Here is a 15,153-nt window from a genome sequence, read left to right as displayed (position 1 = left end):
CGGATCTTCAAAGACCAACATGGTTGAAAAAAGAAGTTTTGGCGAAGCTTTACTTGATGCTGGTAGACACCAATTATGTTGGTACTGCAACAATGGTAAAATCAGTCTGTGGTTACTGGCACACAGCAAGAGTAATATGTTACATAAATCACAGATGGCTGAGCTAGAATGTTCCTACAGGGCAATTTACTTCATGAAGGATTAGTGAATTCTAGTTTTAGTTGCTCCAAAATTAATTTTGCAGTTCAGCAGTTGCACTTATAAGTTCAACCCCGTTCTAGATAGTACTTGGTAGGATTAATTCTTAAGATATGTCATTTACCAGTAGTATGCTGGGCACCAGAATAATTTAAGAGCTTCTTTAAGTGCTTCTTTGTCTGTTATAGTGTTAACTCATGAGAAGAAGGGAAGAGGTCAAGTTGCTTTGGTATCCAAAACCAAATTTAAGTGTGCGGCTGGTAGTCTTAACACTTGCAGTCTGTATAATATTAGAAATGGTTTGTAGGGAGTTTGTAATAAGCCAGTGACAGGTATTTATTTGGGCCTATATCAACAGCATTGGAGATGTCAGAACTCCAAGATTTCTTATTATCATAATTATTATTTTTAGTCTAGCTTTCAGCAGTGGCTGAGGGAGAAGAGGGAGAGAGGTTGGCCTCAGAGCCTAGTAAAAACTCTAGTGTGTTGGTGCAGCGGTCTGCAGAGGCAGTGTTGGCAGGGGACTTTCAGCTGGTTTGTGTCACAGGTGTTGTCTGGAGCTTGGTCCTGCATTGCCAGCAGAAAGCCTGGTGCTTCTCCTTTCCCCCCACATGGCAGCAGCGCCGTGATAGCAGTGGGAAGCCTGGGCAACCATACTAAAGCTTAATATTTTCATTACAAAAATACACAGGCGTGTTTTAGAGAGTGATGCACTAGCGAAAGCAGCTAGCATGGTTGCCTGTTGCTCATCTGTTGTCACATGCTTGTTTACATCTTCAGGGCTTAAAATAAATATTGTCTTATACCCCTGATCAGTGTTGTCACTTTCCTGCCAGGATGACTTGTTCAAGGATGGAGTGGAGCTGGCTGCCTGGCTGATACCTCAGCAGCTCTGTCGTGTACTCTGTGCTCCGGCACCTTTGACCATGGGTCCTGGGATGGTTGCATGAATGGTTGCTGTGCTGTTTCTTGTCCCTTGCTGGGTATCACTCCAGGAACATTTGAAGTGAAGGTGGCCTTAGAAGGCCACTTAAAAAGGGCCTCATTTTCTGCAAGAGCAGAGAGTTGGACTCGATGATCCTTGGTGGGCACCTTCCAACTCATGATGTCCTGTGATTCTAACATATATGTGTATTAATGTTAGAATAAATGTTGCAATGCATAAATCAGTGCATATGTGCACTGGTTTTTAATGTAGGTGAGAGAAGAGTTGATGCATGACCAAATCCCTGTGCTCTGTATCATAGTGCATCATTTGTGAGTGGGAAAGCTGTACTGCAGTCCCTCCTTAGCTGGTGCAAGAGGCTTCCCATGGGAGTGCTCTGCTCCTTAGCTTCGCCTGCCTCGGACAGCCAGGGTTTTTAAAGGGTACTGCAGTCTCTTGTTAGAAAACAGCAGCTATGCGTTAGGAGAAAGGCATTGCATTTCCCCTTGCTGAATCCTCCTGTTTTACCTTTTTTCCAGACTTGTCCTCTTCTGAAACCCGTGGATGTTTAGTGCCCGTCTCCCGCTGACTCACTGCCTCTTTTGCCTGGCTCTGCAGGCTTGTGAGGCGCTTGGAGGCTGCTCAGGCCCCCGTCGGGAGGGCTGTATAGTATTACAAAATCTCATTTGCCATTAGGTTATGCTTGGAGTAAATCAGCGTGTTACTTTAGCCTTTCACCTCGGAATGTATACATGCCCGAGAGGAGGAGGGGGGCAGCGAAACCCCGGATAGGTCAAAACTAAATTCATTTGGTGACTTCATGTGCCTCTAGTTGGATCTCATCCCTGCTGAAACTCCCAAGCCTGCCCGCAGCGTTTTCTGGACTTAAAAGGCGGAAATGGCAGGAGCCGGGAGCAGCCGGGCTGCCAGAGCTGCTGCCGGGCTGCGGCGTGGCTGCTGTCCTGCTGGGCTCTGCCTCTGACACGGTGCCTCGGTGCCCTGCGCTCCCAGCGCTCAGCACTGCTGGCTCATCCTAATCGGGGCTTCTGCTTCTCCTTAGCCCTTCCTAACCACGGGCAGCTATTCCTCGGTGTAGATGCAGGTGGCTGTCTCCGCCGTGTTTCGCCTGGAGCTCACGTGGGGCCAGTGGATTTGGGGACAAGCTCTCCTCCACTGCTGTCTTCATTTTCCCCTAAGTCTGCATTTGCTAAAGAATTCTCCTCTCTGAAAGTGGAACTATTCATCCATCAACTCTTGGGAGCAAAATAATAAGAGGTTCCCCTGTTATTTTCAGTACTTAGGCTAGGAACTGAGATTTGTTTACATGGGCTGCCTCCCAAGGCATCCTTTCTTCAGTGGTCAGCACTGATGCTACCTTGCATTATGGCACGTTTTTAATCTCTTGGAAATCCTTTAGCAATGTCTGCATGTCTGCTTGGTAATCTGTTATTATCCATAAGGGAAAAAATGAAAAAAAGGAGAATTGAAATTCCTGATAGTGTCTGGATTAATTGAGACTTTGTTTAATAGAAGATTAAAAGTTGGTTTACTTATCATCTTTCTAGTGGTTTTCTAGTTACAAAATTGTCATAGACATCTTCGGTTTTCTAAAATGTAGGTATTTCTAATTGACTTGAGTTTACTGTATAAGTCTGAGAATTATTTTCCTTTGAATTGACTTTTTTTTTCCCTTCACAATCCCCTTGTCTATTGTGAAAGGTAGACTATTTGCCAGCGTCTATTGTGAAAATTTGACAGGTTGAATATCTTACTTCAGGGCATCAGAGCAGTGATTCAAGCTTAAGATCTTAGGGTTGAAAGCCTCAGCAGGGGGAGGGTAATAACTGTAAGTAAAGGCAGTGAAGTTTTTTTGCATTGCAGCCTTGCCACAGTTCGGTTCCTCTCGTTCAGCCTACTTCAAAGGTTTCTTGTTGTTCATCATTAATAAAATGCCTTCTTAATTTGTAGTCACATTCTTTTTATGCTGAATTTTTGGTGTCCTTACACCATGTTAAATAGTGCCTGTCTGTTCAGCAGAAAACATTACTATTGCTTTGTTCAACTGCTCTAAGGTGTGGTTTGAGTGCTGTGCACTGCTGTGGTTCATTTCTAACCAGAGTGAATATACCTGTGTGGAAATGGAGTGGCCAGAGGCTCTAAATTGCTTCCATTTTGTGTAAGCTATTGATGTCTGCCTTTCTTGAACCTCTGTCCTTTGTCAAGAATGCTTTTTTTAAAAAAAATTAACATTTGTTTCCTCATAGAAATTGATGAGGAACCTTTCAGAGCATGCAAATATTTTCAGCCATAATGAAGGTATTATGTAGTTGGGTGTTACTGTTGCATTGTACTTGTGATAGCAAAGGTGAACCCTGAAAAAGAAGGAATTTTGTTACTCTAGAGACAAGACCTTGCTGTTTCATTGCCACAGTTTCAGTGGCAGCAGGAGTGAGAATGTAGTTGGAGAAATAAAGACTTATGATATAGAAATACAACTGGCAGATTCAAGTGAGGGCAAATATGACTGGTAGATGTGAGTCAGTGAATGTGGTTTGTCCTTCTCAGGTGGACCTTTAGGTACCCTGAAATCTTCAAAGCACTAAATAATTGTCCTGGAATTTGAAACTGTTATTTTCATTTTTGTGAACTACCCCAGTTTAATAACTGGTTAGTGAATAAATTCCTATTTCTAAAAGCTATGCAGTGTACACTGTAATGCATTGCTAGTTATTAGGACATATCAGAGGGTTTGGCTCAAGTTGTGCACATTATTGGAATACTTCTGGTTGTGTTTTTCACATTTGAGGAAACTAAATATCTGAAAAAGAATCAGTATTTTTCTGCCTCTCGGATAATAATTTTTTTGGTGGGGTGATAAGTTTCATAAAGCCATAGGTAGCATGAAACAGAATTACCAGGAGCCTTTATAAAAGGTACTCAGATTTGGGTCTAAAGCAGTCCTTCAGACCCATCATAAACATTTATGTAGGTCAGAACATCCCAGCATTGGCAGGAAGCCTCTAATTTAAAAGAAAAAAATTCCCTAATCCAATCAGAGTGCATCTCTATTACTCTAATTTCACTTGCATTTAAACGGGGAAGTGCAATGAAAACAATAGAAAATACACAGTTGGCTGCGTTCAATGTTAATCCGGCAATATTCAAGCCATAAAATGTACATGGATTGCCTCCGTTTCGTCTAGACTCTGCGGAGTACTTCACAAATCATTTTAGGTCAAGTCAGATCCATGTGGTAAATGTAAAATGGCATTCAGAAGTGAGGGAGATATACAGAAAACAAAAATATTTTTAACATTTCAGGGCTATTTAGTAACGTGGGAACAGTGCAAAAGAGATCTGACATTCAGCATTTAAATACATTATTTTCTTACAGCATTATAATCACAGGATTTTTTATTCTTTTTTTTTTTTTCCTTTTTTTTTTTATTTTTTTTTCCATGCCAGTGCCTCATTGTGATTAATCTTGTCTCTGATTCAGTTTCTGGCTAGACAGAGCTTTTGTGTTGCTTGCTGCAAATATCACTGCAGTTGCAGCACTCTGATGCCACGGTATTTGCTGCAGAAGTACAGCATAAGTCAAAAGGGAGAGGAAGAACAGTGTTGGCAGCACTGCACAGGAGCTTTTTGTGTTGATTTTCTGTCTGCAGGACTCCTTTCTGTAAAGACAAGCTCAAGCACAACTGGTCTCTAATGACTGTGGCTACAGCTGTGTACAGGGAGTGTTCAAGAAACAGGCAAGGTCCAGCTGCAAATCAGTTGTCATTTCAGGATGGTATAAAAGGATGAATTTTCCTTGTACAGGGAGTCATCCACTGCGTCTGGCAGGTTTCTTCCTTCAGGGATTTCTTTGTTTTTGCAGTGTCTTTAATCTAGAAAGCCTTTTCACAAGCAGCTGCTGCAGTCTCACTCAGCTTCATCTTAGCCTTTCTGCTGTTATCTCCTGCTTTAGTAATTTTTGGTGTGAGATCTTTTGTTTTATTGGCAGTATCTTATCAGGTGCCAGGTTCCAGAAGGTTCCTCTGTACTGTCACACAGACTTTCCGCTGTATTTAAAAACTTAGTATCTGTTTGTCTCTTTGTACGACTATTCAATACATATGTGTCTTTTTGTACTAAATGAGAGGCAGTGGGCAGAAAGTGCAACACGGGAGGTTGCACCTGAACACACGGAAGAAATTCTTTACTGTAAGGGTGAGTGAGCACTGAAACAGGTTCCCCAAAGAAGCAGTAGAGTCTCCATCTCTGGACATACTCAAAAGCTATCTGGACACAATACTGAGTAATGTGCTCTAGGTGGCCCTGCTTGGGCTGGGAGGTTGGACTGTAGTGGTCACTTCTGACCTTGCCTATTCTGCGAAAATGCGCAGGCCTTGCAGGTTCAGAGGCGATGGCAAGTGCAGTGAGGTTTTACACTACAAATAGATTCACTGCTGTAATCCTCCTAGTCTTGTCATTATTGCTGGTTTGTTGTGATACAGCTTCTGCTGTCAGCAACTGTTAGTTTATCCCTGGAAAAATAAAGTAAATGTGCTTCTTGCAAAACTGTCCTTAAGAACAGCTGGATAATACCTTGTAACAGCTGCAGTTATCTGTAGCAAGAGCGGTGGAAAATATCCAATATCTCAATGTTCAATGCTGCATATAATGCCTTAAAAAGTAATAGACTTTTGGGTATAATGTTTTCCATCAGGCATGCTGAGCCAGTGTATTTCTAACTGGGGAAACTGCTTAAGCATGTACCTGATTTTCAACACCTGCCTAATCCTCCACACTCATGTCTGTGGTGTGTAATTGTGCATGTGTAAAGTGTTTTTCTGAAATGGTCTAGACTAATATGTGAAGAGTTTCCTCAGGCTTGAAGTAAAACAAGGGAGAATCGCTTGTGCTTAGGCAGTACTGCAACAGCCAGAGGTTTTTAATATCCCCCTGTGCCTCCTGAAGTGGGAGGTACGATGTGCTATCTTCAGTCTGCTTTCAGTTGCTATAGAATCACAAGGCACCTCCATGGAATTCTGAAGATACCAGGTAGATACTGAGTTTCAGGCTTGGGTAAGCCTCATTGCAATCTTATGATTCAGAGCCTTCAGTGTAAACAAGTGAAAGCCTAACAAGTTGAAAATGTAAATAATGTTATTGGAAAAAAGTAGTGTATTACAACATAAAATCAAGTTGTTAGCTACTTGGCTGTTCAGAGTATGGCCTGTGTGTCTCCACCTGTCCAGCTCTTCTCTTGCATCAGCTTACACATGTTTATTAATGTGTTTTGAAGATGGATCACATTTTTCAAAGTACTTCAGCACTTTGGAAACTCAGTCCTGCAGAAAACCCTGGCCCAGCTACAGATGTTGAGCACAGAGGTTCTTGACTGTTGTGAGCTTGGTAGCTGCACTACCTACACCTGCCTCATTTCTTTTTCCCCTTTTTTTTTGTTTTGTTTAAGATCTATCTGTGTGGCAAACAGGATATGTGTGTATCTGAGCACCAAATTAGAACATGCTTACTGTAAAGGAAACCTTTCCCAGCTGAGTTTATTTAGAATGTAACCAGTAGGATGTTGGGGAAAAAGAGATGCAAAGACAGGGTGAACTCTTTCAGGAGAAGCAGCTGTGGAATATTCACATATATGTCAACAAAACACTTAAGAATGAATGGCAGTGGCATGTTACTGAGTTTTTAACAGAAATTCTGATTCATTTTGCCTTTGCTTACAGTTGTACTCATACACCCTTGTGCATACATGTGTACAAATCTGAAGCTCTTGTCTCTAATAGCTTGAACTCGTCTCTAACAAATAGTCTGAACTTTTGTTTGACCCTTAGACCATAATAATTAATTCACAGATGCAGCATAAGTTGTATTACAGGTATCCTTCAGGGTAGCATTGTAAAACTCAAGGTTATTCATTTACTCACTGTTTCCTGCAGTAGAAATCCCCACCCCATGCAATTCAGCAGGGGAAGTTGTTTGCTCCCCTGTGGGTTGCAGAAGGATGGTATTTCTCTTTGCAGTTCTTTGTGGAAAAAGGTGATGAAGGAAGTTCTGCTTCCTTTCTCTGTGTGTATGTATTTTCTTGATCTTTTTAACAAAGTGAACTTTCCCTTTTCACTGGTGGTAGATGATGGTTTTTCTGAGCTCTGCTTGGCCTCAGAGGCCAATCAAAATATTCTTGAAGTAGTGGCAATTACAGATCAGAGCATCTTTGTTTCAAATATTCTCATCTAAATATCTTCAGTTGCTATAGAATTCAGTGGACTCCTCTGTATTGAACTGTCGGTTTATTATTAGGCTCACTATTAATTCTAAGTGATATTATTAAATTATTAAATAATTAAATAATTAAATAGTAAATTCATTATTAAGCTGTTATTTCAACTGATCTTACATACAATATTCAACATGTTAGTTTAATGGTGATAGTGGTACTATCTTTCTGTTAGTTTTTAATCTATATAAAAAAGCTAAAAATAATAAAATAAAACCCATGTGTTTCAAACTTCAGATGCCATTAGATCAAAGGGGTTGTTTGCCTGCTCAGTGCCTTCCATCCTGATGTTGAAGCTAAGCTTCTATGGTTAGCCATTATGGTGTAGTTTTAAGAGTAAAAGGGCACTCCCTGATTCTGAAACTTTGTTCCTAGCCCTTGATTCAGTCCAAGCACTTAGCGCATGCCAAGAAAGCGACCTTTGCTAATTCTTACAGTGAATACAGGGCTGTGTTCACACAACTGGCTGTGCTGCATGCGAGCCTGCGGGAAGAACAGAGCAGACTGAGCACAAGCTGATTCCTTCCGTGCTCCAGAGCTGCTTGTACAGAGTAGATAGGGAGGCAGCCTGGTTCTGAATGAATTTCTGACAGTGATTGCCTGACTATTGGAGCATGAATTTTTTGACCCTATTTTCTCTCTTTCTCTTTTTTCTTTAATTCCTCATAAAGCAAACTTGAGGATTTTATGTCTTGCATTGTAATGTCAGTAGATGGGAACAACTTGAACAACCTTCTGTTTGTGAGCTTTGTTTCCTAGAAAGTGACCTGTATTATGAACTTCATAATCTTGTATTTAAATTTATTATCTGTGTTATGTACTTATACACTTACATGTTGCCAAGTCAAGTTTTGTGCCGATAGGTTTTTTCCATTTCCCATTTTACCTAGGTTGCCCCACCTAGTTAGCACATGTAACTACGGGTGGAGTTAATCTGCAGTCTTTGTGTTCCCTGCAGAATTGTCTATCAGGCTTCAAAGGGTTACATCACTGCAAATTCTCAATGGAAATAGTCCACTGAGACCTTGGATCCTACAGAGGAGATCCTGCTCTCTTGCACTGACTGAGAAAGTTGAGGTCCAAAGCTGAGATGGCAGGACTGGCACCAAAGCTAGACAGATAAGTGTTAGCTACAGATTGCCACGAGAGATGAAGGTGTGCAGTCCCCAACAAACCAAGAATAATCGTTCAACTTTGACTCTTTGGTCATTTCTGAGACACTTCATACTTGGATTGCTTCGAGTGGACTTTCTGAAGTCCATTACTCATGGGAACATTACTTACTCTCTCCATGAACTTGATTCTGCTCTTTGAAACTGCTGATGAGATAAACTTGAGTGTGCTCATGTTTTCTCTTTGCAACATCTTGCAATAGAAAGATGTGACTAGAGTGGGATAACAGGGAGCAAAGTTCAGTAGTATGTGTTTCTGGTCTGTGTACCTGGGAAGATGATAAAAGCCACTATGAATTGCCAGCTTCCAGGGAGGGACCTTTGCTAACTAGAAGAATTTATATAAGGTGATGTAGCTGTGAAAACTTAAGCACAGAGTGCCGTTTATCAAGGTCTCAGTGAAATGTTATCTGAACACTGTTTGAAACTGTCAAGAAGGACTGCTGGCATGACCAGTCAGTGAAAGTCTGACTTGATATAAGAGACTCACATTGATTTGTTTAATCTAGACTACCTGGGCATTGGGACAGACACTGAGTGCTGTCTCTAAAGCATTAGGAAATCCACTCTGGGGAAGAAAAAGCAATTAGGGCTGGAGGATAATGTTGGCAGAAGAACAAATGGGTTTAAGCTGAGAGAAAATGTTCCTAATGTTTGACAAGAATCGGGCTCCACGACAGTTTTCGAGCCACACAGCTGAGGGTGCAAATCTCAGTTGCTTTCAGGATAGACGTTTGTGCACTGATAACAGATTATTTGATATTCACTCTGTGATTGTTGGGAACTGAATTAATGATCTAAAAGGGCCCTGTCCCAGTAAGAAATCAGTAATAGAACAGCTAATTAATAATTTAGAAGTTATCTAAAATTAAGTGTTTGTTTAGGGAGCCTGATCATCCTGCAGTGGCAAAAAACTGGCAGATATTGTATCACTATATTAGAGCAGCACAATGTGACAAAATCTTGGGTCTCTGATCCTGTCTATGTATCTTTAGGTCTGATTCTGTGGTTTTTTTTACCTTATTGGCATGAAGCAGAGTACCATAGGTTTGTATGTTCTTTGAATTCACAGTTACAGCCAGAGAAATATGTTCATAGATTCAAGAGGACATTGAGGAGGTTACGTATCATCAAAGAATAAAAATTACCCCTACTTTCTCAATAAATAAAGAGAGGGTTTTGAGTTTTCTTTCCCTCTTTTGAACAGGATGCATATGTTCATTGTATTTAGAAAACAATTACCAAAATGTCAAAAATATTTTTGTCTCTCTTTTTCCTAGTTGGGGAATGGCGGTCAACGTGTACTCTACCTCTATAACCCAGGAGACTATGAGCAGACATGACATCATTGCATGGGTTAATGATATATTAGCTTTAAACTACTCGAAAGTTGAACAACTCTGTTCAGGTAAGAAAGCACAGTATGCTTGATAAATGTTTATTTTAAAACCACTTTAAAAGTCTGATTTGTTGAAAATAGATAACTTTTAACTTTGACATAAACCAGTTACTTTGAAAAAAGAGACTAATGTATGTGCACAGGAAGCATTTTTGAGTTTGTGTTAACCACGGGAAGATAAGGTACCTTGGGAAAGCATAACAAAGGCAGAGGTGAATGGGACAAATGTAGCGGGAGATACACAGAAGTAATAAAAAGGTTGGCTGAGGAAGCAAAGAATACAGTGATAAGTTTCAGTGGTTTAAAGCCACTGGGGTGGTATCTTTTCAAATGGAGAGTGGACATAACTGAGAATGACACAAATAAAGAACCAACACCTCAGATGAACAAAATTCTCCAGCTCCTTTTCCTTCCTGAGGTTTCTCAAATCCCTGCTGATGCTTGCAGGAAAAAAGCACAAGAAAAAGGCTGAAGAAAAAACAAGGATTTGAGGAAATGAGGCTTAAGCTGCTGTGAGGGCTTTAGAACTTTGTCAAAGTCTGCCTGTTTCTCTTTTAAATCTGAGTTACTGTTGTAAGTATATTGGGTAATGAGCTCTGAAGAAAGGGTAATAGTTTGAATACTTCAGACATTTTGGTTGATCAGAGTTGCATCCAGAAGATAGGTGTTAAACAACAGGGTCTGTAACTAGATGATGGCTAAAAATAACACAGAAAAAGGCTGATGTTTCACTGTGAATATACATGCCCCTGGGGAATGATTTCTTTCTGATTTCCAACTGTGATTTTTAAATTTGAAGATGTTTGGTGGAGGAGGAGTTTGTTTGTGGTGGAGGAGATCTAACTTAGATTGCTACTTCCAGACAACTAACATGCTGGGAATATAATCTTATTTTATGAAGACAGTGCTCAAATCACATGGAAGAGGAACCGCATGACCAGATTTCAGCTATTTCTTGGTCCAGATGAAATTAATAAATGGGGTCTTATATTCATATATTTGATTTTACCTATCATTCTGGGTAAATTTTCTCTCTCAGCGATGTTCCCTGAAAGATACAAATAATCCTTTCAGACTGATCATCTCATAGGCTGTTCTTCAAAATTTAGAAAAACAATTTTCAGCTGCAGAAGTAGAGTACCATACTTGCAGCCTTGCACAACAACCATAAAAATGAGGTTGAAAACGTGCAGGATAAAGTCAATGTAAGCAACTGATATAAACTGAACAACTAATGACATAGACCATGGGAAATATTTTTTTAAACTGTTATTCAACTTGAAATTGAACTGTTATCTCTAGCTGTTGTTATATTTACATGTCAGGAAGTTAGCCTAAGTATTTTATTTCGGTATGTATAAAGACAGAATTCACACAGGGAGTAGCTATAGATAGATACAGATAGATACATGCATGCACACACTGAAGGAGATAGAAACATAGAAGGAAATGGACGTTTGCATCCCAAAATACCCAAAGTTTGCTATTGTTTGAAACAGGAAGCATAGTAGGCAAGTTATTGACTTGTTCCTATGTTGCTGTTTAAATGTTCATAAATAGTTGAAAGGAAGCTTTTGAAGTGAGTTCCCAATCAAGTTAAATGTGTGTGGGCTTACACACAAAAAAAAACACCCAACCAAAAAAACCAACAAAGACATAAAAAACTTCACCGAAATCCTTTCTGAAAATAGGGGAGAAGTGATCTAAGAAAATATTGACTAAGCAGAATAAAAGGAGTTAAAGTTATATAAGAAGATCAAATAGAGAGACTTCAGCTGGGTGGGGCAAGGAGGGGAAAAGCATGGGAACTGTCACAAATCCACTGTCCCATTTCATTACACAGCTTCTTACACAACTTTTTCTGTGACATACAGAGAGGATTTTGGGACACACCTCAAGGGAAGAACTGCAAAAGGGTCATCTCATTGCAACTCTTACTCCATTCTGTGTAAAATCAAATCTTTTCTTCCTTCAGAATTTCCTGGATTGTATTGATTGTTCTTGCTAGCTGATGCTTCTACATTTTCGTCTTTACGGGTGAAAGCTGTTAATCTGAATTTCCTCATTTGGTTTGGTGGTCAAACTTGATGCTTACACATTCTTGTTTTTACATTCACGTGCTTTACAATCCAGAAGGGGCTTTAGTAGCTCCTTATCTAAAGAAGCATTCTAGCACAGTACTTCCTGTGTTCTGAAGGACTTTACTCTCTGAACTGATGTATCTAAACACTGATAGATGTTTGCAGACACTAGAGCACAGTAATCTTAGTCTTAATAGGTTCTTTCCATTTGAGACTGCATAGTCCCTTTCTCATGTGCAGAGCATCCATGTGTAGGGATTGAAGACAGATGGACAAGCAGGTTTGGGAATCTTTCTGCATTTAATATAGTTTACTGTGTAAACTCAAAACAATTGATTAAATGTACAGATATTTTATTCAGCCTATTTCTTGCATAAATTTCAAGAGAGATACTAAGGGAACAGTAGTACAAATGATGAACCAACTAGCAGGCAGAGCACCAGCAAGCATGGTATGGACTGCAGTTTGAGAACAGCCAGTCTAACTCATTCATTCTGGTATTCCTTGGCTGATGTTCCTTGAGCCATTGGCAGCTTTCATGCAGATTAATGCTTGTTTCTATAAAATATGAGCATTTCTCCAGGACTTTAAAGGGAAGGAGTATGTGGGAAACTCTTTACTGTTATGAAGCATTTCACAGCATTAACAGGGATCTGCAGAGCTGCTGTAATTTTTATAACCTACTGTAAAATTGTATGGACATTTTCTTCTTTTTTTTGAAAAAAGCATTAACATTAGTCATGCTGTTTTATGACTATTCCGTTCTTGTTCATTTTTGTTAATAAGGAGCAATCAAAATGCTAGAAAAAGCTAAATGTGGGGCCAAAAATGTGGGAGAGGGAAAGCGGTGGGGGATGTTTTATCTGAATTAAAAGCTCAGAGGAGTTACTTTTAGGAGGTAGGAGCAACCTAGATATGGCATATGCTTGTGTTCAGTGCCTGGCTGTGAGACCTCATGGGTGCCCACATTTTGCAGCCAACCTAGCAATAATTTTTGACATTCAGAGCTTAAGCAAGAAGGAATAATTTGACATTCTGCCTTTACTAAAGGCTTTATTCAGAACATATCTGAAGCTTAATGTGACAGTAGTTACAATGACAGAAAAAGCAATCTGACCTCCTTTTCCTCATTGCTGTGGAGAAGTAGCTTTGATAATACACATACTGTAGCATTACCAGCCTGTGTCTCAATTTCCACTTAGAGGAACAGAGCTGCTAGGATGAGGAGTGGCAAAGGAAGAGGTTGGCTTAGTCATAAAGTATTTGTATTCTTTGGGAGTGTTAGATGTGGGTTTTGTCTCTGCTAAGTAGGCCGAGCAAAGTGCAGTGTCCCCTGAGCTTTCTGAAAGCCTGCTGTGGTAGTGAGGTGCCAAGAAAGCTAGGTTATGGATGGGTGCAGCCCTGGAGAGTCTTAATTCAGTCTGCAGCTCCTCTGGTAATTTAGTTTTGACAACTGAACAGGGAAAAATCTCTCCAAGCATCTCAATACAATTCTTTTTGCTTTAGACATGTGTCATATTGACAGTTTTTGGACTCTGGGTTTGATTTCCTGCAAAACTGTTTTACCTGAATATGAAATTTATAAATCATGGTTTTAATAGAAGGCATAATGCATTCTCTTTATATTGCTTTTAGAGAGAGCATTAAATTTGATACATGAATGAAATATAATAGAGAACAATTGAGAGGATGTAATATCGTAGGATCCCATGTGCAAAACCCATAGGTTTGGGGAACAGGAATTTTATATGAAGTATGACATCAGTTGTTTCTTAGGAGTCATGCTATTTTTTTAAGGAATACACAGTAATTTCTTAGAAAGAATTCTGACTAAGCAGCTTATAACTGAATTTTCTTTAGTAAGGCTGTTTTTCTTCTCTAAGGAATACCAAGTGTATGTATTGCTGGGCTTTTCATGACTGTTAGAGTGTTACATGAGAGTATATTCAAAATAAGAGTCAGGCAGGAGATTATAGAAGGCTTGCATATGAATTAAAAAGAAACACCACAGTGTCTACAAGCTATGTAACGTCAAGGAAATGGTAAATGGATAGAAAAGAAAATGTGGCCTGGAGCAAGGTGTAATTTTTAACTTAGCTTCTGTGATTCTATGAGATTAAGGAGATACAAACTCTCCCCACTTTGTGTATTTGAAAATTCTCAGTAGAATTATAAACTTGCAAATTGTCAGGCTCCCAGTGCATACAGACCTTCTGTCTTTGAGGGTTTGTATGCAAGGATCAAGGATTGAATGCAGGGTTGTTTTTTTCCTTGGTTTTAATAAATGGCTGTATTATAAAGAAAGCATGTGGTTTGGCATTTTCAAATTTTAGACTGTGATGCTTTCTCTACAGATGCCCTGGGTGTTGCCAGAGGGAGTTTTTCATGTGGTGACTTCTGTCCTATATGTCAGTTGCAGTTCCTGCTGTGCAAATATGCAGTCCCTTTATATATACATTTTGTTGGCACTCTGCCGCCCTGGTGTCGGAGGAGAGCAGGCAGTGTGACAGCAGGACAGATGTCATCCTTTGTTTGACTTTGTGTCACCTCTCTGGCTCGGCATTTGGAGGAAAAACTTCACCGCAGCCTCTGGGCTGTTGTCCCTTGCGAGTGGTGCTGTGCAAGGGAGGAGGATCGTTGCTGGCTTGTGGAGGGTGTCCATGGTGTTCTGCTTCCAGGGACGCAGTACGGCGCCCCAGCCCCTCGGCAGGCCAGTGCCTGTTTGCAAGGCAGCCATCATCTCCAGCCCCCTGAGCCTCAGGACCCTGGGCAGCAGCAGGGAGAAGCACGCTGCCTCCTGAAACAACAGTGCTCAAAGGAGCCGGCTCCTCTCCTCCGCACCACACCAGAGGAGGGCTGAGGGAGCTGGAGAAGGGTGTTGGCCAGACAGAGGAATGGTGAGCAGGGCTATTTTTTCTGAAAGTCACTTGTGTAAACATACACACAAACGTGGTGTATTCTGCAGGTTAGCTGTGTAGGATTTGTGTTTCCATGTCTCAGAAGGTGTATTTTGCTCACTGCCTATAACTTCCTACATGCTTATTACTAAAATCTGCCTTATAGGACCCAGTTGGAGCATTTGGTGCCAGCATTTC

General features: G+C 40.4%; 1 protein-coding gene across 7 annotated transcripts in view; it reads left to right on the top strand.

The window, feature by feature from the left end:
* MAPRE2 (microtubule associated protein RP/EB family member 2) overlaps positions 1-15,153 on the top strand; it is a 99,041-nt gene that overhangs the window by 50,858 nt on the left and 33,030 nt on the right. For 6 of the 7 annotated variants that reach the window (XM_068189270.1, XM_068189253.1, XM_068189261.1 and 3 more), the window contains one exon: positions 9,859-9,986. The exons of the other annotated variant lie outside the window; for it this stretch is intronic. In XM_068189270.1, the coding sequence (XP_068045371.1) occupies positions 9,866-9,986 (121 nt within the window). In that variant the 5' untranslated portion in view covers positions 9,859-9,865. The remainder of the gene's footprint in view (positions 1-9,858; positions 9,987-15,153) is intronic. 7 annotated transcript variants of the gene reach the window in all.

Source organism: Anomalospiza imberbis, chromosome 1 (genome assembly GCF_031753505.1).
Source record: "Anomalospiza imberbis isolate Cuckoo-Finch-1a 21T00152 chromosome 1, ASM3175350v1, whole genome shotgun sequence".
Taxonomy (NCBI): domain Eukaryota; kingdom Metazoa; phylum Chordata; class Aves; order Passeriformes; family Viduidae; genus Anomalospiza; species Anomalospiza imberbis.
The sequence above is the reverse complement of the archived record's forward strand: the minus strand, read 5'-3'. Positions and strand labels throughout refer to the sequence as shown.